The following is a 25,645-nucleotide window of genomic DNA, read 5'->3' on the forward strand; positions in this document are numbered from 1 at the left end:
AATACGCTGTATAAAGGATGATGAATATCGTTATGAACAGCAAACAGCTGCATTAATGCATAATTCAGCTCATGCGAGTGCTACAGGAACATGTGGTGGCATTTGGCTCTCAGTGTGAAATGCTGAACTCTGGAATCTCATAGTTGGTTGAATCAGCAGTATAATGGGCTTTGATTATAATTCTGCCTTTTTTCCAGGTGCACCTGAAGGGGTGTACCTGACGCGCACATCTGACACCTGATCCGTCATCTGGCCCAAGGTCTTGGCTGTTCCCAGGATCTCTCGTCTCTCTTTCCCCGCACAAAGCTCACCCACTTTTCCTGCTTCATCCAGTATGTGACGCAGCGCATGCTCTCCCAGATCTCCTGCAGGTGTCACAGACATAGTGTTAACTATGTGTTAATATACTTTTAACCCAATTCAATTAAAATCATGTACATTACATATATTATGTAAATAATCAAACAAAAGCTGTCACAGGGGCATACCCTTTCAAAAGGTACACCTTTGTACTTATTTAGCACTAAAGGGTACATATTAGTACTTAAAGTGTATATATTTGTGTACACTTAAGTTTGGGGTCTGTAACATTATGTTTCTAAATAAGAAATTTATATTTTTATTCAACAAGAGAGCAATAAATTGTGCATTAAAATGTAAAAAAATACAGTAAAGACATTTATACTGTTACAAAATATTTATATTTCAAATACTGTAAATGCTGCTCTTTTAAATTTCTATTCATCAAAGAATCAAAGATAGGTTTTTCACCAAAACATTCATCAGCACAACTGTTTTCACCACTGATAATAAATGTTTTTTGAGCAAATCAGCATATTACTGTGATTTCTGAAAGATCATGTGACAAAAACTGAAAATTCATAATTTACATTTTAAAATATATTAAAAGAAAAAATAGTTATTTCAAATTACTCACAATATTTCTGTTTGATTTTCCATCAAATAAATGTAGCATTAGTGAGCAAAAGATACTTATTTAAAAAAATAATAAAAAAAACAGTAGCATATGCCATACAGGATTAGTTAGAAGGGTTATTTCAAATGTTTTTTTAATTATTTTTTCCCTTAAAATTAGGGAAATATTTTTATTAGTGCTGTCAAACGATTAATCGTGATTAATTGCATCCCAAATAAAGGTTTTTGTTTACATAATATATGTATGTGTACTACGTTTATTTATTATGTATATATAAATACACATACACTCACCTAAAGGATTATTAGGAACACCATATTAATACTGTGTTTGACCCCCTTTCGCCTTCAGAACTGCCTTAATTCTACATGGCATTGATTCAACAAGGTGCTGAAAGCATTCTTTCGACATGTTGGCCCATATTGATAGGATAGCATCTTGCAGTTGATGGAGATTTGTGGGATGCACATCCAGGGCACGAAGCTCCCGTTCCACCACATCCCAAAGATGCTCTATTGGGTTGAGATCTGGTGACTGTGGGGGCCATTTTAGTACAGTGAACTCATTGTCATGTTCAAGAAACCAATTTGAAAAGATTCGAGCTTTGTGACATGGTGCATTATCCTGCTGGAAGTAGCCATCAGAGGATGGGTACATGGTGGTCATAAAGGGATGGACATGGTCAGAAACAATGCTCAGGTAGGCCGTGGCATTTAAACGATGCCCAATTGGCACTAAGGGGCCTAAAGTGTGCCAAGAAAACATCCCCCACACCATTACACCACCACCACCAGCCTGCACAGTGGTAACAAGGCATGATGGATCCATGTTCTCATTCTGTTTACGCCAAATTCTGACTCTACCATCTGAATATCTCAACAGAAATCGAGACTCATCGGACCAGGCAACATTTTTCCAGTCTTCAACCGTCCAATTTTGGTGAGCTCATGCAAATTGTCGCCTCTTTTTCCTATTTGTAGTGGAGATGAGTGGTACCCGGTGGGGTCTTCTGCTGTTGTAGCCCATCCGCATCAAGGTTGTGCGTGTTGTGGCTTCACAAATGCTTTGCTGCATACCTCGGTTGTAACGAGTGGTTATTTCAGTCAAAGTTGCTCTTCTATTAGCTTGAATCAGTCGGCCCATTCTCCTCTGACCTCTAGCATCAACAAGGCATTTTCACCCACAGGACTGCCGCATACTGGATGTTTTTCCCTTTTCACACCATTCTTTGTAAACCCTAGAAATTGTTGTGCGTGAAAATCCCAGTAACTGAGCAGATTGTGAAATACTCAGACTGGCCCATCTGGCACCAACAACCATGCCACGCTCAAAATTGCTTAAATCACCTTTCTTTCCCATTCTGACATTCAGTTTGGAGTTCAGGAGATTGTCTTGACCAGGACCACACCCCTAAATGCATTGAAGCAACTGCCATGTGATTGGTTGATTAGATAATTGCATTAATGAGAAATTGAACAGGTGTTCCTAATAATCCTTTAGGTGAGTGTACATACAGTATATATTTTGAAAAAAATTACATGTATATACATTTATAAATTTGTATTATTTTATTTTATATTATATATAAATATATTTAATATAAAATTGTTTTTTCTTTAAAAGTACTGTAATCTTAAAAAATGCATAATTTGTTTCTATTACCCTTTTTTCTCATCATATAATCAATCTCTCTCATACATATAATCAAACGGCTCCATTGTACATGCTCTCTCAGCATGTAAAAAGAGATACAGATCCAAAAAAAGTGTCATTAATGCACAAATGTTATTGATCGTGTACATATGCTCAGATCTGAAAGTTGCAGAAAAATTTGCAATTTTCACAGCATAGATTTAATAAATGGTCTTATTTCACTTTAGAAGTTTTGACTGAAAGTCACAGTGTTTCTAGCACAAAAACCTGAAATATCACAGTGAGCTAATGGGTGTACTTATATTACCTGGTAGACCGTTAGGGTCCCTCAGCCAGCCTTTAGCCTGACCCATCTTTGACTCGATCAGTGCTAGTGCTCGCCTCATGGCCTCTGTGTCCTTCAGAGAGAAAGAGTGTGTTAGTCAGTAATGTCTGTCATATTGGCCCACAGGGCAAGATGTCATAGCATGGATCTGAGTGGTTACATCTTTTTGTTGTAGTTGCAGTTTAGGTGCTCATATGAAGGAGTAGATGCTGAAGGAAGGGGGCTCTGCAGCTCTTTCCCTCGGACGGGCATAAGGAGCCTCTGCCTCTTTCAATCACACACACAAAGTGCAAGAGCGGCCCACATAATCACCATTTCACACTCCATTGCACCACGCACACATCTGAAGGAGAACCCATCTGGTTTGGTAACTCAGCCATGCATATGGCACTCCTCTTTATTGCAGTCTAAAGCAATAGTCATCTGCACAGGCAATGCATTCAATGCACACATTATTAGAAAAATGAGCATATCAAGAGCATAACACTGAAAGACAAATGAAGGGCATGGGTCTGAAATTAGGTTCAGTATGAGTATCAAGGTCATGCTTTCAATACTGATGCCTCAAAATATTACAGCTAATTGAGGAGATGTGTGCTATAAGTTTTCTAAGTGATCAGACTTATCATTTTTGCTTGGCTGCAATTATTAATACCCTAGCAACACCTGAGCAACCATCTATAACACTTTAGCAACTGCAAACATGATTGAAGTTGTAAATAAAACAAAGGTTACTGGAGTAGGTTACAAATACTATTTTTGTTTTTCTGCTTCTGAATTTCATTTTAGTTCAATCTGTTACTTGCAGGGTTATTACAGTTAACTAAAACTAAAACTGAAACCATAACCATAATGTCATGAATAAAAAAAAAAATAATAATAATAATTATAATAATTTAAACAAATGAAAACCATAGCCAAAATGTTAATTGAAACTAAATAAATGTTAACTAAAAAAAACAAATTAAGAAACTTTATTTTAGATATTTGCCAAGGCATCATTTATCATTTTAATTTAGTTTAACTTGATGTACTAAAATGACTAAACAAATAACTTAAAATAAAAATTAATAAAAACTATACAGACATATAAACTACTAAAAATAGCAAAAACACAACAAAGTAACTAAAACTTCAAAATAAAAATGAAAACAGAAAATATAACAATTAAAACTGATTTAAAATATTAATAAAAATCTCAATGATACTAAAATAATTCTGGTTACCTGCATTTCTTTTTAATTGTTTGTGAAATTTACTAATAATTTGTGAAAATTGTTTCTATTTAATTTTCATTTCAGCCATATTTGCATCTTTTTATCTTTTGACTTGTGGCAAGGTTTTGAGGTCCCATGTGGGGCACCACTGGCCCCTGAGGGCCCCAGTCTTACTACTAACATATCAGAAAGACATGGGATTTGTATTTTTTTTACTTGAAGCAGTGTATATCCTGGCCAGAAGTTTTGCGGCAAGCAGCACTCAGATGCTGATCTGAAAATGTACAGATCCATTTTTTTTGCTTTGTTGTTTTTGATTCGGCAAGACAAGACGATAATGGACCTTTAAAAAGACTTAGAATTGAGTTCTTGTTTTTGCTTGTGGTATTTCCAGCAGGAGACACTCTGGCAGATCCAATCAGGAGAGGGAGACGGGCAGGAAATTAACCCCTCACACCTGCGCCTGCTGCCTATTACACTCCATCTCACCACTAAAATAGTGTATGTTAAAATTTCTCTAAAATATGCAGCTAAATTCATGTTAACCCGCTTTAATAAATCCATATCAAAAAGCTTAAATATAGTTTGTGGTTTTTCTGAAGCAAACCTGAAGCACAAATATAATCGACGAGTCTTCTCTCAGCTAAAATGAATTATCCGCCCAATCCATTTCCTCTGCCTGCTTTGCCTGCCTGCTATCCAGTAACTGCTGCTTTCCAGCCAACCTTTCAGCATCCAGCAAGACAGATCACATTATTTGTAAATTGATGAGTCATTTTCTTTTCGTGTGCATTAGGGCTGGGTGGCATTTGCAAGCTTGGAAAAATGTTATAATGTTGTTCAGGTTTTCATTTTTCTGTTTACTTCACATAATATGATTTTAGAAAAAAATAAAATTCAATGTAGAACATGCTTTTGCATTTATATACAGTTCAAATGTTTGGGGTCAGTAAGATTTTTCTTTTATACTTTTTACTTTTATTTAGATTGAACTGATCAAAGGTGACTAAGAAATCTGATTTATATTTCAAATAAATGCTGTTCTTTTGAACTTTCTATTCATAAAAGAATCCTGAAAGATGTTTTGCAGTTTCTACACAATTATTAATTAGCAAAACTGTTTTCAACATTGAAAATCATTAGAAATGTTTCATAAGCACTAAATCAGCATATTAGAACGCTTTCTGAAGGATCATGTGACACTGAAGACTGAGCAATGGCTGCTGAAAATTTGCCATTACTGGAATATATTACATTTTAAAATAGAGAAAACTCTTATTTTAAATTGTAATAATAATAAAAATTCGTAATATTACTGTCACAATATTAACTGTATTTTTGATCAAATAAATGTAGACTTCATGAACAGAGACTACTCATAAAGACTTAAATAAACAACCCCAAACTTTGAACATTAGTGTATTGAAAAAAAAGGAACATTATATAATTTAAATGTAAAATGAACCTAATTCTTGCTTTACAATTTGATGTTGCATTAGTTATTTGCATACTGTTGTACTACAGGCAAAGAGTTCAGAAACAGGGCAGGGCGTCTAAACCTGATCAATATTTCATGATGGAGTCAGAAGACCTGTTTGAACAATTTCTGCTTGAATATGCCTGATCTCATGACAGATATCACAAGCACCTGCTGTGGAGAATTACAATATGATGGCAAACTGATGACTGACAATGATGCGCTTACTCTTCAAGAGTAGGACACTGGAAAGCTGTAGCATTATTCAGTTGGCTAACAACATCTGTCTCCCTTTGGCTAACAAGAGTTAATAATGTCAAGAAAGATTTGGGCCAACTGTACTTAGGCTATTGGCTGACAAAAGCTTTGAAATTGTTATGTAGAGAATTTCAAATAAATGCAAAAGTTTATATTACTGAATAAGGAAACAAATCAAAGTAATTTTCTGATTACAGTTTTGAGTTAAACAATAAATGAATCCGGAAACGCATTGGCTTTTTTTCTTCCATTAATCATTCCCCGCAAATGGACTTTGTGCTGTGTGTATGAAGGAGCTGAAGAGCAATAACTATGTCAATCCATCTTTCATGTTGTCAGTCATAAGGCACAAGGGAGCACAGAATGAGAACTGAGTTTCAATTCAATTTTGTCTTAAGACAAAAGCAAGTGGGTCCAATGCTAAATGTATTCTACATTCAAAAGATTGAAAATGTGCCAGAACTCTTTTATTATGCCAGAACGATTACTAGATTAGCTACAGTAAACAGTTATAAATAAATCCTTTCCATATATATCTCAGATATATGTGTATTTTCTTAAAAAGTCATTTTAAAGACTCGCGCAAAATCAAAGCTTTGTGGCTGTTTGAGCTCTAATGATATGCTATACTCCTAAAAAACTAGGTTAATTCTTCGTACATGCAAATTAGTACATTTAAAATTCTTGTCAAGGAGAATAAACAAAAATATTTATTATTTATAAAAAAAAAAAATTCAGCCCATTAAAATCCATTTTTAATCCATAAAAATGGGCCATTGTCTAATGAAGAGCCAAATGCCTTGAAACTTACATATTTGTGAGAACATATATATTTTTTTCTATTTTTTCAACTTGTTTGTTATTTTTTGTAGTTCAATATACTCATTGAGATTTTTTGGCTGCAACATGTGCATAAATTATTGTCACAAAATTTGTAAAAAATAATTTACTTTAACTTGAAAATCACATTCCTCCAAACTAGCAGTAGCCAGTGACAATGACTAAACCCCCTGTTACTGCTAAACTAAAAGGTAAAATAAAGCTTATTGGCTATTTTAATAAAAAAGGGGGGAGCTTTCCAGTATATCCCACCCTAATTTCCTATTTCAACAAGAAATACATGAACACTAAAGCAAAATACACTCATCGAGCATTTTCACTGGGTTGCAAAAACCGGGAGGAGCTGTGTATCAGGAAAGACAGAGCCTAAATTCAAGTTAATCTGGTAAGACAGCATTCAGGTAAAGGAAATGCGTAAAGCGGGAGCCATGGAGACAGACACCAAGCGTAAAAAAGTTGTCACATCCTGAGACAGACATTAGTGATTAACTGTGAGACGGAGTGTCTAAATGAGGGATGATATGAGACTGGAGTAAATATGGATGTGGAGGGTGAGTGATGGCACAGTGTCATTCTACAGCACATCCGAAAACAACCTCTCTAATTGCAATTTATTGTTTTGTTTTGGTCCTGGGTTAATGAAATACAGCACCCCTTATATACAGCATATAAAATGGCCAGGCTAAGAAAAAAGTCTTCTATCAAAACAAGAATGAATGTACTAACACACACATACTGTTAGCAACACAACGATCTGGCATGCAGTTTGTCGCATTACAGAGCGGGAGAGAAGAGAGCTTACCTTCTATAGGAAGGGAAAAAATGGAAGAACACAGAAAAAAAGAGAGCAAAAAGAAAGAGGCATGTTTACAGAGTTATATCAGGGCAAACAGAAAAACAGAGGTGACAGCAAAGTAAATGAAAGCCCAGGAAACTGATTTTAAGAGTAGAGTGATTTCTTATGGAAATATTTAATATGCATGCTAAGCAAGCAAAGGGTATCAGTCAGCGAGGGATCAAATGATTCAGTAGGCTTCATGAAATATTGAAAGGCAGATCATTAATCTTTCGGTCAAACACTTATGTGTGTACGATATATGGTGATGTTTTCCGCCTTTGCTGGTTACTAGGCCTGTGTTTTTGTGTCATATAGTCAGTGAATTCTGAGCCTGACTGTGAGCAGTGCTGGAAATGGAACATATTATTACATTAGCAGGATGGGAGTGTCACATTCATTCAGGGAGAAAAACAAAGATACACCAAGGGGTCTCAATAGAGCGCAGCAGTGACTGCCCACTTCTAAAGCAGCCATGTATTATTTCTATTAATTTTCATTATATGCATTTTAAAACAATATTCTTAACAACATATTCTAAACTAAAATAACCAGCTTTGAGATAAATCACAAGATTAAAACCGTTTTAAGTGTAAGACTAGGCTACAGCCAATAAATTTGGTATATTCATATATACTACTATTCAAAAGTTTGCGGTCAGTGAGATTTTATCAGTGAGTTTGACACATTACTGTTAGAAGTCTTTTTTCTATGGAGACAATGAATGGGATTTTTACTTCTCTCTACCGCTCCCACTGTTAATTGTAAATTGTTCACTTAACTTGCTTGACCCATTGAAGCCGACATAGCTTAGTGTAACCGTTTAAGGTGGAGTTGCAGAAAGGAGTGTATGTGCATGATAAAGCTCATACTTTGTTGGCCCAGGCATCCTCGTCCCATGAAGTGAGTTGCAGCACTCTGATTATCTCGTTGATCTCGGCGCTCATCTTCTCAAACGTGTAGTTTCTGTTCTTCAAGGCCTCCTCCACGCCGTGACTCTTAGTGCACTTGGTTGTCACAAAGATTTTAATGGCTGACGGGTATCAAAAAACAATTTGGTTAGTCCTCCCTTTCATGGGCTATCTAAAACTGCTGTACAAATCAAGATGAGAGTGCAGTTTATATTTGATGTGTCCAAAAATCAGGGAACTAATTATCACCATACGAGTAGACATATTTGAAAACATCGACATTAAAAGCCTTTCTTCGAGTGCAGATGAGCTGCCATCAACGTGGCTATTTATTGCTGAGCCAACAGCAGAAAGCCAACTGGATGAAGGGAAAAATCTATCCCTCCCCACAAGGCGGTTAAATGGCTCCAATTATCAGTGTTGCCATATCAACGGGCTGGCACACAGAGACCACAAGCTGCACACACGAACACACAGCACTTCGCTGGCCTCTTACCTGATATAAGCACAGGCAGCAGTTCCTTCACTGTGTTCATGGAGGTGACCAGCATCACACGGTGCTCCTGGTGTGTCAGCTCCTGTTGCCGCTCATCAATCATCTTTGCCATTTTCGTCATGCCTAACAAATTCATACATCAATACAGTGACAATGTAGAGGTCAAAAATGGATGTTCCTTTTGAGATTTGCTAAAGATTACATTTAACAGTGTAATTATATTAGATTTTTAATGATTAAGTAAGCATGATGACAACAAGGGTAATTTTAAAAAAAGTCAATACATGTATCTCCAACATTAAAATCTAAAAATATACGTTTTTTAAAATGTCTTTGAAAGAAGTCTCTTATGCTCACCGATTAATTAAAAAAAAAGAAATCATATTGTCAAATATTATTTCAACTTGTATTCCATTTTAATATATTTTCAAATGTAATTTTATTCCTGTGGTGCCAAATACTGAATTTTCAGCAGCTATCATCAATGTTGAAAACTGCTGTGCTGATTAATATTTTTGTGGAAACCATGATAGTTTTTTTTTTTTTAATAATGTACTTTTTTTAAAAGTTTTTTTTCAATAGCTCATGTCATACATAAAGTAAAACAATAAAAGTGAGGGAAAAAGCCAGATCAAGGCTACTAGCAACTGAAAATACCTCACATAAATAGAAATTCTTACTTCAAAAACAACCTAACACCTAATAAAAGAGGAGATACATAACAAATAATCATACATCAAGTGTAATCTTTTAAAAACAAGAAAAGTAACAAAAGCATATAATTCAACCATAAAAAAAATTAATTCCATTCATGCAAATAGTCTCTGCCAACTGTCCAAATGCATGAGCTAGATGCCAACAGCATCAACTTTAAATTCAGAAATTCAAATCAAAATTAAATGAAATCTCTTCAAAAGGAAGTAACAGGACATATAAAGTACCTGGTCCCAGGTTTTTAGTGTAAGTGATCAAGTCCTCCATGGTTTCCACAACCTCTGCAACGGTCAGGTACTCCAGGATGCCTTTACACACCCGGATAATTTTACGCACCTTAGAAATACACAAAATACACATTTTAATGGCTTTTAGACACATTGGCATTTATGCATTTTGGCATAAATGCTTTTATTCAAAGCAACATACAGTGCTCCCAAGCTACACATTTTATCAAAGCAAACATTTCCTGGGATTCAAACCAATGACCTTTACGTTGCCAGCGCCGTGCTCTACCATTCAAGCAGGGATCCTTACAGGGATCCCATAGGACTAATGTTTTATTCTGCAGGTCTCTGCCACAAACAGGCAGACCCACAAGATATAGTACTATAACATCATGCTTACTCAGTGCCCTGTGAACAACACAGCTCCTTGAGAAAGATGATAGCAGCACTATTAATAGAGCTCAGAGTTAGCTTTCACCACAAACCGATGATCTAATATCTCGCCAGTATGTACATACACACCACAATCTGTGCTCTCTTGGAAATGTTTATATTATACATTTTTTGGTCATTATATAATAGTACAGAACTCGTTGGCACTAAATCTGCATATGTTCTTACTGGTTTTAGGGAGTATTTTTGCTTTTGAATACATATTACCAGCCCATTTACACTGTGCTGCTGAGTTCGTATCTTGTCTTGTGATGAGAAATCTTGTGACCCGAAGAAGCAGAAACTTCAAAAGTCAATCGCGCTGATAGAAGACACCCTGTGTGCGAGGCGGCTCACTCAGATCATGCGCTCCGTGTGAGCTCCATTATGCTGTGCCCACACGGCAGCACACAGGGGAGGCTGGATATGTGGAGCACGGCACATTAAGACCAGTTATAACGCATGATAAGGGACTGTGTGTTTAATGTTGTTAGGCCAGAAGAAAAGCCGTTTTTGTAAAGATAAATCCAAAGAATTTAAATTCAGGATTTGCCCTGAGCTGATTATTATTCATCAGAAAGACAGAAATATTTTACAAATCCAATTTGCTTTATTTCAAGTTCAGCTTTAAAAAAAATATATGCGCATTTACACAGGATCTTTCACGTATCTAATGAGGTTAAACAAGAAAGCACGCATGCAAGATTCACATCCAACTGTCAAATAATCTACATAAATCACTCTTCACAAGGAAATTGCTTGGTTAAGATAACAATCTTGCTTTCAGTCAAAACCCTCTTTGGAAATTCAATATGACATTTCCCAGAGAAAAATGAAAAATATCTGATCTCATCAATCGACTGCCAGTTTCACATTAATAGCCAAGCATCTGAAAAATTGCCAAATGTGAAATAAAAATTACTGTGCACTTTACAACACAAAATTTTAAAGTGAATATAAAAACACCATGAAACAGTCAAGTGTGAAGAGAGTATTAACAAACACTTAATTTTTAATTAAAATATTGTCATCTACCACTGTGCACTATTTGTTCACAAAGCCAAGAAAAGAATACGTTTCATGGTATGATTCCAAGTTTAATGTTAATAAATGATATTGTGTACAATATTGTTCAAAAGCATGGGGTAAGTTTTTTTTAATGGTTTTCAAAGACATCTCTTATGCTCATCAAGGCTGCATTTATTAGATCAAACATACAGTAAAAACAGCAATATTGTGAAACATTTTTACAATTAAAAAAAAACTGTTTTCTATTTTAATATATTGTAAAATGTAATTTTCCTGCAATGGCAAAGATGAATTTTCATTAGCAAAATCTGATCTGTCAGAAATCATTCTAATATGCTGATTTGCTACTTAAAAACATTTTCTATTATTATTAATGTTGAAAACAGCTGTGGTGGTTAATATTAAAACCATAATTTATTTTTGGGGGGAAACTTCATAAGAATAGCATTTATTTGAAACAGAAATCTTTTATAAGATTATAAACATTTTTACTGTCAATTTTGGTCAATTCAGTGCATCCTTGCTGAATACTGAGCTTCTTTTGAATGGCAGTGTATGTGTATTTAGCTTAGCCTAATCATTAATCTCAATTACTTTTTATGAAAATTAATCATCAGCCTTGAATCATCATCAAGATAGCCTTCATTTCCATTCGTACCTCTGCCTCGTCAAAGGTCAGAAGCAGGTCTGAAGTGCCTGAGAGGATGCCCCGCGAGCCATCGATGAGGTAATCACGGGCCGGGACAGAGTACGGGTCTGTCCTCAGCATCTGAGCAGCTTCCACCAGCTTTGCACAGGCATTCTCCACCCTGAGAAAAAAATCACAACTGATATGAATATTCTAAAAAAAATATATAAGGCAAACTGTATAAATCTATAATGGCTTGCTCTATTAAAAATGCTCGATACTATATTCAGTGCAAAAAGAAAAACTATGCATTTGACTCAAATAAGAGGTGACACTACTAATTGATTTAATTGAAATTAAATCAATGGCCCACTAAATCACAAATCAAGATTATTTAAACGGCCCACTAAATCACAAATCAAGATTATTTAAACACTCAATTCCCAGAAATGAGAGCAGTAAACAACTCCAAAGCTTTTCAGTAAGCAATGTAAAATCTTCTCTCCGACTCAATAACACTATATTAATAGAAATTAAAGTACGTCCCTGTCGCCCCGAGGCCCACGGGAGAGCGGGATGATGACGTGTTCTGGAGGAGGCGTCTTCATCGTTATTCTGCGGTGGAGACCCAGACTTACGCAGGCACCTCCCTGTATGAGGCACTACCCGGGTGTCTTACAACACAGCCTATATATAGAGACGTTCACATTTCCTGTCACCAACCACATGTGTGCTGATTGATGAGCCCTGTGCCAGCTTGTGTTTATGGTGCGAAATGTGTCAGCTAAGACTTTTGCTGTCTTTAATTGAGCCCATCTGCCCGGCCATTTCAAATAGAGACAGATACCCACACTTTATCATTCACCAAGCCTGATCAAGTCTAATCGCTTTGTAAGGTAATAGCACAAGGCTGATATGCAGCACAACTTGAGTTATTATCATGTCTGCAGCATAAATGGTACAGAAACATGTTAAAACTTTATTATAATAATTAAATATGAGCAATAAAAATAGTGAATCATGTTTTAGCAAACACCACTAATAACTGTAAACATTTCTTCTAAATTTAGCCTCCATCTGTTTCTCCAACTAAATTTGGACTTGCTTAGTATGAATGACCATATCACAGTTTGTAATTCTGGTTTGTCATGTATTTCACATTTGTACAACCTCAGGAGCTTGATTAGTGAGCCAGGAGATGCTGTGCAGGGTCCATATGGACCTGTCAACTCCACTGCTGCTCGGAGGATGCTTCATACGCCACTACATGTGCATGAGGTCTTACAAATCTATATCCACAGTATATTATATACAAAAAATAATAATTTAATTTAATAACTGGTTATACTTTACGTAAAGCCTGTGTAATGCATTATTAAAGGGTAAAATGCATTATAATTATTCAAAATGTGCGCTGTAATACATTTTATCTGGCCATATATATAATTATAACCGAATTTAAAATGCATAGTGTAACAATGAATTGATAAGTGTTATAATGTATTAACAGTGGTTACAATTATTCATGAGATTGTACAATGCATTACAAGGCATAATTAATGCATTTAAACAAATATTATAACGCATTTTACATAAAGGTTTTAAGCAAAGTGTTACCTAATAATTTACATTTTTATGAGAAATCTTTCTCTCTCTATATATATCTATTAAATTTTTATATTAAATAAAACATAATTAATGATTATAATTATATATTATTAAAAAATAATTAATGTTTCATTTTTATTTTATGCAAAATATACATTATATACATTATAATATATCATTACATATAATATAAAAACATGATATATAAAATGGTGTTTTGATCCAGTTTTCTCCTATTCTCTCCATCATTTCTTGCCATCTCTCCTCTTCCAAAAATATTAATATACATTTATATTCTACTTTTTTCTATAACTTATAATATTTTAGATTTTTATGTTATGCAATTGCTCTATTATATATATATATATAATATTAATGTCTTGACCCAGTTACCTTATCTTCTCTCATTGCTAGTCATCTCCCCACTTTTCTTTTCAAAAAGCTTCACATCTAAAACAAAAAAAAAATGCTGTTTTATGGACTTTTTACCCTTTAAGGTTTGAGGAACAAAGGGACAAGCACCTTTTTGTGTTCTGAGAAAGATCTGAGAAAGTGAGGAAAAAGATGGTGAAAGACAGTCACAAACAGACAGTCTGCATCAATATTAAATTCAATACTAACTGCTCCATGTGCATTAGCTGACAAGACACCACTTCACACAGCCGCGGAGACACTAGGGAGAGCAGTCATGTAGTGTTTGCGTAGACTTATCAATAATGCATCGTAAGCTCAGTAGAAAACGCCCCCCAAGATTCAGCAGTGAGAGGATGACTCAGCCACTGACGGCAAGCAATCGCACCAAAGGAACATGTCCAGCAAGACCTTATTTAACCTCCATTACACTGTACATTATTTCAAGCTTTCTCCAAGGTCAGTACATCAAAGACCTCAAACTGTGACATCAGGCTTTACAAGTATCTAAAATCGGGAAGAGCAAAAAGCTTTAGATGTTTGGACAATCCTGTGTAATGTATCATCACTTTAAACTTCTCTTGACAAGGTAAAGGCACGTTTGTTAATCCTGTGTAATGAGCGTGTATGTGTTCAGAACTGATGTATGTACACATGACGGGTGCCTGGAGAGAGACAGGAAGACAGGTCTTACTTAATGAAGGCCGAAGGCATGTCTCTCTTCATAATCTTGTCTTCTGTGGTCTGTACTGTCTCCTTCCCCACCTGAGAACACATGTAAAACAAGCTTGTTTACAAGATGCATAATGAGATCATTAAATACATTTCTATTTTTCTGACACCAGCCTCCACTCAAAAAGGTTATAGGGAAAAGCTTCAGCCCTTAGGCAGACCAGATTGACACAGCTTGTGAATGGGGTCGCTCTGAGTGTCTGGACACAATAAAGGCCTGTGTGTCTTAGATGAGCCCTGAGGCTGATCAACCACTCGCTGTCTGGGATGCTGCCAATATTTCCAACTGTCCAATCTGAAACAACAACCCATGCTGCTCATCTGCCATTACCACACCCAGTTATTGATTATTTCCAGAATGAACTCATTGGAAAAGGAAGATGCACTCAACACATCTACAAACATGTAAAAAATAAAATAAATAATAAAAAATTTGAAAAACAAAAAAGGAAAAGGAAAACTAAACAAAACAAAATTAGAAATGAAACAAAAGAAACAAAGCTAAACTAAATGAAATTAAAAAAACTCAACTAAATGAAATGAAATGAAAAACAAAACAAAAACAAAAAAAGGGGTGCAATCTAATGATAATAATTCTAGAAAAACCTGTACTGGAATTGCTTTGATTTTATAATTTTGCTATTATTTTAATTTCATGTTATCAACATTATACCGTGTTATTAACTCTTTTCAGATTCAATGATGTGTTTATTTAATTAAGTTCCACAAATCAGTTCAAACTGTCTCACTGATTCAAAACCTGGTCCCACTTTATATTAGGTGGCCTTAACTACTATGTACTTACATCAAAAAATAAGTACAATGTACTCATTGTGTTCATACTGTATTGCAAAACACTATTGCTGCTATTGAGGTGGGATATGTGTAAGGTTATAGGGACAGGTTTGGTGGTATGGGTAGGTTTAAGGGTGGGTTAAGGTGTAAGGGATGGGTCAACACTGTAATTAAAAATGTAATTATAGAAATTAATTACAGGTGTAATTACATATAGGTATTTTTAAAAATATAAGTACAATGCAAAAACATGTATGTACACAATAAGTACATTGTACCAAATGATTAATTTAAATGTAAGTACATAGTAGTTAAGGCCTCCTAATATAAAGTGGGACCCAAAACCTGTCACTGGGTCATTGATTTATTTGCATCACACAGAATAGATATTTTTTTTAGCTATAATCACCTAACCCTATCAACCATTAATGCAAATATTTTCAGTGTCCATGCAAAAAAAAGGAAAAAGTGTCCCTAATTCTTCCATTCATCACAGCAAAACCATTGTGTGATTTTTAAACCATAATCCTGAGGTGACAAGATATCAGACCACACACACATGCTCCCATCCACGTGGTCTATTTGCCCTTTCACTGGACATCAGGAATGACATTACAGTGTCCTTTTTTAGAGTCCACTAATGCAGAGATAGCAGCGTAACAGAGAGATGTTTGTTATCTCCACACGGCACATTGCCACTTCCTGCCTGCTCTTTTTTCCAATGATGTAATTACACACAGGCAGTCACATTCATTTTTCTATCCTCCATCTCTGAATCATATTTAAAGAAGATTTTTCAGCTCCCATCAAGCTTTTCATGAGTTGACGTGTAAATATATATAGAGAGGGAGCTTTTATTTGATTGGATGGGTGAAAATAGCAGGGAATAACAATGAGATGAAAAAAGGTAAAACAGACGCAAGTAGTAAATAATAGAGTGCACTGATTCACAGCAGATGACTTGCTAAGGACCATTGATCGCATTGGAATGCGCAAAGCATGCAGTTGTATGGAGGATGGTGTTTTGTAGTGCAGCGTGCCCTTTTACAAAGTCCTAATTGGGTGAAGGGGACTCATAAATAAGGCTAACTGGGTTAACTGCTGGGCCAAAATGGGAACAGAGATCACATATGCACACACAGCAGCCAGTCACAAACAGCAGTCCTGTGCAGGCTGTGATGAATGCTGCACAGGGCCTGTTTGGTATACATATTCAACAGAATGAAAAGACTTTCATTGCAGTTCTGGTTAAACATGATGTACCCATCCCAAAACGGTCAAAATGTCATGTGGTCAGGGGGTTGAACACTTGCATTTATTATTTTCACTGTATCTGAGGCTTATTAGAGTCTAATGGCACCTGATATATTGAAACGCTCTTTTCAATGGGGCCTCCACCTGACGCTTCTCTTGAGATACTGGACCTGCAACCACATTCCACACAGTTATTCTTAGCTCAGTGTCCTGGTCTATAAGGCCATCCGAGGGGCAAGAAGTAATGGTGGTAAATAAGAGCCCATTAACAACTTAGTTAGGGGTTTGCAAGCCCCTAAAAGCAACCAAAGTGACAAGGGCACAAAATATGTATGTAATTAAATGGCATGTTCACTGATTTTCAACCAGCTTTTTATTGTAACTAGTATAAATAAATGTACAATATGTATTATTTGTTGTGTTATCTACATCAAGATATTCCAGTTTATTTGTCAGCAAATAAATGGTTTTACATCATCCGATGGACTTTTGACAGGGCTTTGTGAAAACTAGATTGTACTTCCAAATTTTTGTATCCTCACCCATGGATAGTCTGATCAAGCCATTCATTTTTCTCAGTTCTCTCTTGTCGTGTAGCACTGATTTCACTACACTGTCAAAAATGTCTAATAAATAATTATAAGATACCTTTCATATAGGATTAAAAATTACATTGCATTTGATGGGGCAATGTGATAAACATAATTAATAACATTTCCAGAGGTCCCCGTGTGATACATCACATTTGATTTAAAAAAAGAAATTCACCATTAAGCCATTTTGTGTAACATTTAAAATTATTATTATAAAATATATTAATTATAAAAACAAAAATTATTAAGTAAATATTGTGTTTTTGAGTGATCTGAGTTATGATAATGATACATAGAAGAACAATAACTATACATTTTTCATTAAAAAACTCTAATCTCTAATTCAATAAAATGTCCATACCATTACTATAACTATAACAATAATGGCACTTTTGAATCGCTTTCAGAGTTATTATTTTTCAATTAGTGAATGTTAGAAATGACAGCCAATCAAAATCCACTTTTTAAGCATGCACTGCAGTTATATTGACAGACCATAACTACATAACAGTCATTGATATGGACGCTAATATAGTCATTACTATAGTTTTCATTCTTGTTGAGTACAGGCCTTTATCCTGATGGTTTCATTTTTTTGTGGGTGACACTGTACTCTGTCACTGTCTAAAATATTGCTGCAGCATTCTATTTCACCACCAATAAAAAAATGTATTATCATTTTAAATGTACTTTTCTTTTACAGCGTAGTGGCATGTGTTAGCAACAGGGCAGCACAAAATCCACCTGTTCAACAATGTGATTATAACAGGCGATGGCATGTTTATTTATGACACTGGCTCATAAAAACTGAGCTGATATTTGACATCTGACATGATTCTCATTCCTCTGAAGTTCACTTGTGTGTGAGGGTAGTACTGGACACATACACAGTGAGAATGTGACGGCACCTGCAGTAAGATACCTCTCCCTCAGCCGAAAGCAGAGCGGGTGAGACTGCAGCATTCTCTCTCCATGATGGCTGTTTATATAAGAAGGCTCCTGGTCTGTCACAGCACTCTGTCATATGTTGACTGTTTACGCTTGAACTCTGAAGTATCTCTCATTGATTCCCACAACCTCCGCAAAGACTCACGACTCCTTTAAAGGGAAACTCTGCACACACGCCGGCGGATCCATAAAAGGTTTGACTTTATAAAAGGGCCCTCAAACGCACATTTGGCAGTTTCCGTGGTGTCAAACAAAGCATATGGGTAACAGAAAGACAGACTCAAGAGGCATCAGTGCATTGATTGTGTACTTTTGATGCATAATTAATGCAGAATGCTTAGCAGTTGTAGCTTCACTAAAAGGCTGTTTGATCTCAGGTGCATTAGTGCTGTGATAATGGGTTTTGTGAGAGCAGCCCAGATCAGCAGCTTCTCCGGCTCCCGTCTATCGGCCACTGTCAGATATCATTAAAGACAATTCAGATCATTTCAGCAAACAGGACTGAGGAAGCCGGACTTGAAAGACTTGTGCATTGTAGATGATTACATTAAGTACAAGCCCAAGTAACACTTTAGTATATGGACCAATTCTCACTATTAACTAGTTGCTTATTAGCATGCCTGTTATTAACATATTGGTACTCACATATTCTGCATACAGCATGGCCATATTCTAAATCCCTAATTCTAACCTATCCCTAAATTTAGCAACTACCTTATTAACTATTAATAAGCAGAAAATTAGGAAATTATTGAGGTAAAAGATGCAGTTAATGGTTTGTTAATAGCAAGAATTGGACCTTAAAATAAAGTGTGACCTAACTAAGAATTCCATTGAGTCTGTTTTGAGATTTGTTTTATGGATAATGTTTGTAACTTTAGCAAAAGTGATAGACCAATATACAGTATTGGTTTATATTTTACCATTTTATTGGTCAAATAAATTACTTTTCTGTTCTGTTTATGCCCATTTGGCTGATTATCTTCATCTTCATCCTTCATCCTCAGTTCTTTATCAAAATAAGTAAATATAAGAAATAAGGTGTTTTTAGTTATTTTTAAAGAAATTAATACTTTTATTCACCAAGGATGTATTGAATTGATCAAAAGTGTTTTTTTTTTTATTATTTCTATTTTTTAACATGGTTTCCACCAAATATGAAGCAACACAGCTGTTTCAACATTGATCATGATAAATGTTTCATGAGCACCAAATCAGAATATTAGAACGATTTCTGAACGATCATGTGACATTTAAGACTGGAGTAATGATGCTGACAATTCAGCTTTGCCATCACAGGAATAAATACATTTCAAAATATATTAAAAAGAAAATTATTTTAAATTGTAATATTACTTCACAATATTGTAGTTTTTACTGTATACACAATATTGTAGTTTTTTAACAAATATACACAGCATTAGTAAGCACAAGAGATTTCTTTCAAACACATAAAAAAAAAAAAAAACTCGCCAACCCCAAACTTTTGAGTATTATTTATATATCAAATATTATATTCTACAGTGGTCGATACTGAGATCAGTCAACCACTACATAAAAGGAATTCATTTTTTTTAGAATTATTTTCTTTCCTTCATTTTGTTTGGGGTAAATTTTGAGAAATGTATAAATAACAGTAATTTCAAACCTATACAAATTTAAAAAGATTGCATATGTTCACTGTCACAGCCCTCATAAAAGAGCCGTGCAGAATCTCATCTATATTGTGATTCATAGAAATCAAACTGGAGCATTATGCAAACATTCAAGCCACTCAAAATATATTCTCTATAGTCGAGGCTGGATTTATTTTGTGAAGAAGTCACAATGGAGACGTGCTTTAAAAAGAATATGCCTGTTTAAAGTACTTGAGGGATTATGGGAACTGGGGGAAGCAGACTGCAAACAAGTTTATGCTTGTGTCATCAGTGTGGGTCTTACTATGACATTGTGATCGATCTGTATGAATGACTTGGATTATCTGCAGTTTAACACATTTCAAAGGGCATCACCTCCTCTCACACAATCATTTTATCACTAAGGGAGTTTTCCATGCAAGTGGAAATTCACTAATGTACTAGAGTTTGGCTTTGGGTTACTAGGTCATGTCTTTAATCACTGCATTTTGCTGTTGACATTTGCAGTTTACATATATTGAAGCTCCGCACTACTGCTGACTCCAAAGGGAATCTAAGAGCTTATGGATGACATAAATGGCACACATTTACAAATGCATATGGCGTATGGATGGTATGCCAATGGCTCTCTTCCAAAGCACTGTGGCAGACTTGGCTGAAAAGACAGACAGACAGACAGACAGACAGACAGACAGAGATGGAGACTCCCCTCCATGCCAGACCCATGCTGTCTTCTCTGTTAAGATCCAGAAAAAGCATTCAGAGAGAAGTAGATAAATAACTCAAATAGTCCATATGAATCCAGGTAGATCTCGTTTTCTATTCCTCACTGGTTTCATTCCAGCCCTTCCACACACAGCAATGATCATTAATCAGTTCAAGTTACAGTCTAAGACCAAATATGGTTCTGGATTGTATCTATTAAGTCTTATCTAATATTCTGTGGAAGCATGAAGTAGTGAGAGTTAACTAAAATGTATATAATCTAATCTCTCTTTCCACAATCCCACAGTGACCAAAAGAATGTTGACAATCTAAACATAGAACTGTCTCCAAGATACAGACTGGTCTTTAGAATGAGAAGAGATATAAAACCTTTTCCCTCATCCTTGATTTCGAGGCTTAGCTGATGTGCTGGACACTTCAGCAGTAACAGGTGCCGCATATGAGGGGGATGGGGTGAGTCTCCAGTGAAGACGCTGACACCTTAGACTTCCTCAAGCCAGCAGGGATTCACTTTCCCTGTGCATGAATCACCCCTCCAGCCATGCACCGTGAGACCGTGTTACTTCCCAGACTAGAAGACCTATTTATTCCCAGCACAAAATGCTCACTCCCTATTTGTCACTTACTCACGTACATTAGGAGGATTCTTTTCGTGTTACTTTACTTAATGATGGCTGGGAGTAAATTATCTTGGTGCAAATAAACAAGAAGAAATAGCCTAACACTTGACAGCACTTCTGACCTCTCAACACAGGTCCTGCTTGAGTTAAACCATATACTTGTGAGAACATACTGTATACAACTTGCAACAGAATAGAACAGAACAGAACAGAACAGAACAGAACAGAACAGAACAGAATAGAATAGAATAGAATAGAATAGAATAGAATAGAATAGAATAGAATAGAATAGAATATTTATCTACAGGTATAGACTAGTTACAACAAATATGTTTCAGATGGCTGAAGGCATTAAAACATTTAGAACACATTACAGATGAGAGCAGAATAGAATAGAACAGAATAGAACATTTAACACAAGGATCAAGAGCTCATTTTCAAATGCTTGAAGTTATTTTAAACACACACACAAACCAATAGAATAGAATAGAATAGAATATATCTACAGGTATATGCACTTATTAAAACAAATATATTTAAGATGGCTGAAAGCATTAAAACACTTAGAACACATTACAGAACATAACATAACATAATATAATAGAATAGAATAGAATGCCAGCTTGTTCACATCAGAAATATCAAAACCAAACTCATAAATTATATACATGATTCTTTTTGGTATATAACACATATTACATGTATTTTCTACACAGCTACATACAGAAGTAAACACTCTCCTAGCAATCAAATTTATTCTTTAAAATATTTACTGCTTCAATAACAGATTGTTGTTGTTGTCATTTTCTTCAAATAGAGACTCACTTATTGAGACCAGAGAGGAACGAGCACATACCAGCAAGGTTCTGTCTGGTTGCTGTGGGTACACTGGGAAAATAATGGTACAACACTCTTGGAAGTTTCTGGGATTGATGATTCTGTTTTTGATGTTTCCTGGAACTGACAAAGTACTTTTCTAAACAGATATACTCCTTGTACAGAGAAGAATACAGCCCCCAAAGACTGCACTATACCACAATCACTTCACCTATATAATGCACTTAGAGAACGTCTAAAATCATGACAGCATTGGAAAGTTTAGAGCCTGTCTTTAACTGCAATATCTCTGTGCTCTTACTGGTTGTCTCAGGTTGAAAATAATTTAGCTACTGTACACTCATCGTCATCTTTTTCAGATGTAGGGACTTTAGTTTACTGTGTGTGAACTATGTTTCAGGAGAAAAAAATACAGAAATTTGACACTGCCTAACACTTCCCGACACATGCTGTGCTTCAGTCCATCTCCTCACTGACCCATGAGGACCCTGTGTTTACATCAACTATTATTTCCTTTAACAAAAAGCCACAGATGTTAATTATCAATTATTAATTATTATTATAAGAAGTGATTATCAAACCAAAACCAGTATGATCAGTTTACACTGACAGTTGGTATTTTCAATTCCTATTGCAACACATTTACCTGATCAGATCACGACCCTTCACCCTCCTCAAAAAAAGCCACTGTTAAAAATAATTTCCACCTAAATACCACAGTGTTATTGTTACTAAAACAAAGCAATACATTTTCACAGGAAACTTGGTGTTAGTGTCATGAAAAAAAGAATCAAAACGACAAAGTTTCATACTAAGTGAAGAAGACCTCATATTTATTATGAGGTAGCAGCAATAACTGCAGTGCCTATGGTATTTAGGAAGATACTGTGGTTACCATGGTAATTTTTTATAAGGGGAGATGTTTTAACGCAATGAAGTGCACGTTGATAAAGACAATAAAAGAACAGATAAACTAAAAGAGCAAGAAGATGCTGTATGGATGGCAGGACTCTCACCCGCACGAGGTTGCTGACAGCCGCTTGCACTGCCGCCACTGGGCTGGTGAGATCTGGGATCGCTTTCCCATCAACTTCGCCCTCCTCGTGCATGATAACCAAGTGGGATATCTGCTGAGCCACCGGCTCCAGGATACTCTCTATCGTCTTGGTATGGAAAACTGGCATCCTGAAATCTCAATATCCTCAACACAAGTGAGAAAAAGGCACGAGTTCGCTCTGCCCTGCGCTTTCCCCCGTTATTTCTTCCAAGGGCACCACGATCCAAACGTCTATTCCCAAGTCTATTCCACTCATGCAGAGATATCCCTAAACGCCTCCTCAACGACCGACGCCTTCTTGTGGATAACCAAAGCACGGCGCCGGTGAGCGCGAGGGAACGCACGGCTTAAAAGAGCCAGTGCTCGTCAACCAATCAGCGCCGAGGTTTCACGCCATGCGGAGCATCTGATTGGTGCGCGCTGACGCTGTCTCCACTCTCCTCCCTACCTGTGATAAGAGCTTGCAGGCAGTGGCCAAAAAGGGAATGCGTCGCGCTGGAATGATAAAGTGAGGATTCCGTGGATTACATTTGATTTAATGATAGCTAATGGTGTTAGTGAAACAAGTAAATGATACTCAATGACAGACCATGCAAGCGTGTCTTTACTTAGGCTGCAGCGTACATCTGCCTTCTTCACGTGATAATACCTGCGTGACTGAATGAAATGTGTAGGTGGAAAATGTATTAATCTTAGTTTTAGAAGATAATGCTGATGAGCAACACACAAAAAGTTCACGTGCCTGATGAATGTCTTTCTGATATAACCTGAAAGCATACTTTCAAATCTAGGTTTAAATGAAGCATACACAGGCTATTTATACACAAACGGGTTTGAACAGAAAGATTTTTAATGTCTTTTAAAGAAGTCTCTTTTGCTCACCAAGCCTGCATTTATTTGATCCAAAGTTGGCTACAGCAAAAACATGTTGAAAATGGTAGAATTTTTCAGGTTTCTTTTATGAATAGAAAGTTCAGAAGAACAGCATTTATCTGAATCTTTTGTAACATTAGAAATGGCTTTATCATCACTTCTGATCAATTTAAAGCATCTTCGTATTATGAAAGTATTTCTTCCCACAAAAAAAATAAAATAATATATATATATATATATATATATATATATATATATATATATATATATATTGGTATAGTAGTGTATAATGTAAAGCTTTTTATTTCAGATAAATGCTGATCTTTGGAACTTTCTACTTATCAAAGAATCCAGAAACAATCTACTCAACTGTTTTAAATATTGATAATAATAATAATTATTATTATTATAATGCATGTTTCTTGAGCATGCAGGGAATCAGCATATTAGAATGATTTCTGAAGGATCATGTGACACTGAAGACTGGAGTAGTGAAAACAAGAAAATTTTGCTTTGATCACAGGAATAAATTACATTTGAAAATATATTCAAATAGAAAGCAGTTATTTTAAACAGTATAAATGTTTCACAATATTACTGTTTTTGCTGTATTTTGGATCAAATAAATCCAGGCTTGGTGAGCAGAAGAGAATTCTTTAAAAAACTTTTGACTGGTGGTGTATATATACATAGCCATTAAAAATGTTCTCTTATATTCACCAAGGCTGCATTTTTATAATTTATTTTAAAATGTAATTTATTCATGCGATGGCAGAGCTGAATTTTCAGCAGTCATTACTCAGTCTTCAGTTTCACACTCTAATATCTAATATGCTGACATGCGGCCAAGTATGGTGACCCATACTCAGAATTTGTGCTCTGCATTTAACCCATCCAAAGTGCACACACACAGCAGTGAACACACACACACACCGTGAACACACACCCGGAGCAGTGGGCAGCTATTTTTGCTGCGGCGCCCAGGGAGTTGTTGTGGGTTCGGTGCCTTGCTCAAGGGCACCTCAGTCGTGGTATTGAGGGTGGAGAGAGTGCTCCCCCCACCTACAATCCCTGCCAGCCCGAGACTCGAACCCGCAACCTTTGGATTACGAGTCCAACCCTAACCGTTAGGCCACGGCTTCCCATTTTTATTATGAGTGTTGAAGTTGTGCTGCTTAATATTTTGTGTAAAGTGTGATCTTTTTTTCAGGATTCTTTGATGAATATAAAGCTTAAAAGAACAGCATTTGTTTTAAATATAAACCTTCTTTAACATTATGGATATATTTACTGTCTCTTTTTATAAACTGAATGTGTCCATGCTGAATAGATGCATTAATTCTTTCAAAAAAAAAAAATCACTAAAAATTTTACCCATGCTTTTAGATGTGACCACTTGCAAACTGTATAACAATGTATAAATTTAAGTGCAATTAATATATATGTATATATTGTATTTAAAAAAAAAATGGTGAGACTGTAGAAATTCTTAATTTGAAGCTAAGCACTGGACACTTAATATATTGACCTTGTTTGGTTTAACTTAATACTTTAGACGATGTGTTTAGAGTCAAG

General features: G+C 35.7%; 1 protein-coding gene across 2 annotated transcripts in view; it reads right to left on the reverse strand.

The window, feature by feature from the left end:
- The window catches only part of LOC306882221 (vinculin-like), a 42,397-nt gene extending 18,874 nt beyond the window's left edge, over positions 1-23,523 (reverse strand). The window contains exons 1-8 of one of the 2 annotated variants that reach the window (XM_079436712.1): positions 23,157-23,523; positions 14,693-14,763; positions 12,010-12,160; positions 9,891-9,999; positions 8,950-9,072; positions 8,415-8,575; positions 2,898-2,988; positions 218-365 (exon numbers count right to left, since the gene is read on the reverse strand). In XM_079436712.1, the coding sequence (XP_079292838.1) occupies positions 218-365; positions 2,898-2,988; positions 8,415-8,575; positions 8,950-9,072; positions 9,891-9,999; positions 12,010-12,160; positions 14,693-14,763; positions 23,157-23,324 (1,022 nt within the window). In that variant the 5' untranslated portion in view covers positions 23,325-23,523. The remainder of the gene's footprint in view (positions 1-217; positions 366-2,897; positions 2,989-8,414; positions 8,576-8,949; positions 9,073-9,890; positions 10,000-12,009; positions 12,161-14,692; positions 14,764-23,156) is intronic. The other variant, XM_079436713.1, reaches the window with a different exon arrangement.
- Positions 23,524-25,645: the final 2,122 nt, after the last annotated feature.

The sequence above is a fragment of the Barbus barbus genome (genome assembly GCF_936440315.1).
Source record: "Barbus barbus genome assembly, chromosome: 16".
Classification (NCBI taxonomy): Eukaryota; Metazoa; Chordata; class Actinopteri; order Cypriniformes; family Cyprinidae; genus Barbus; species Barbus barbus.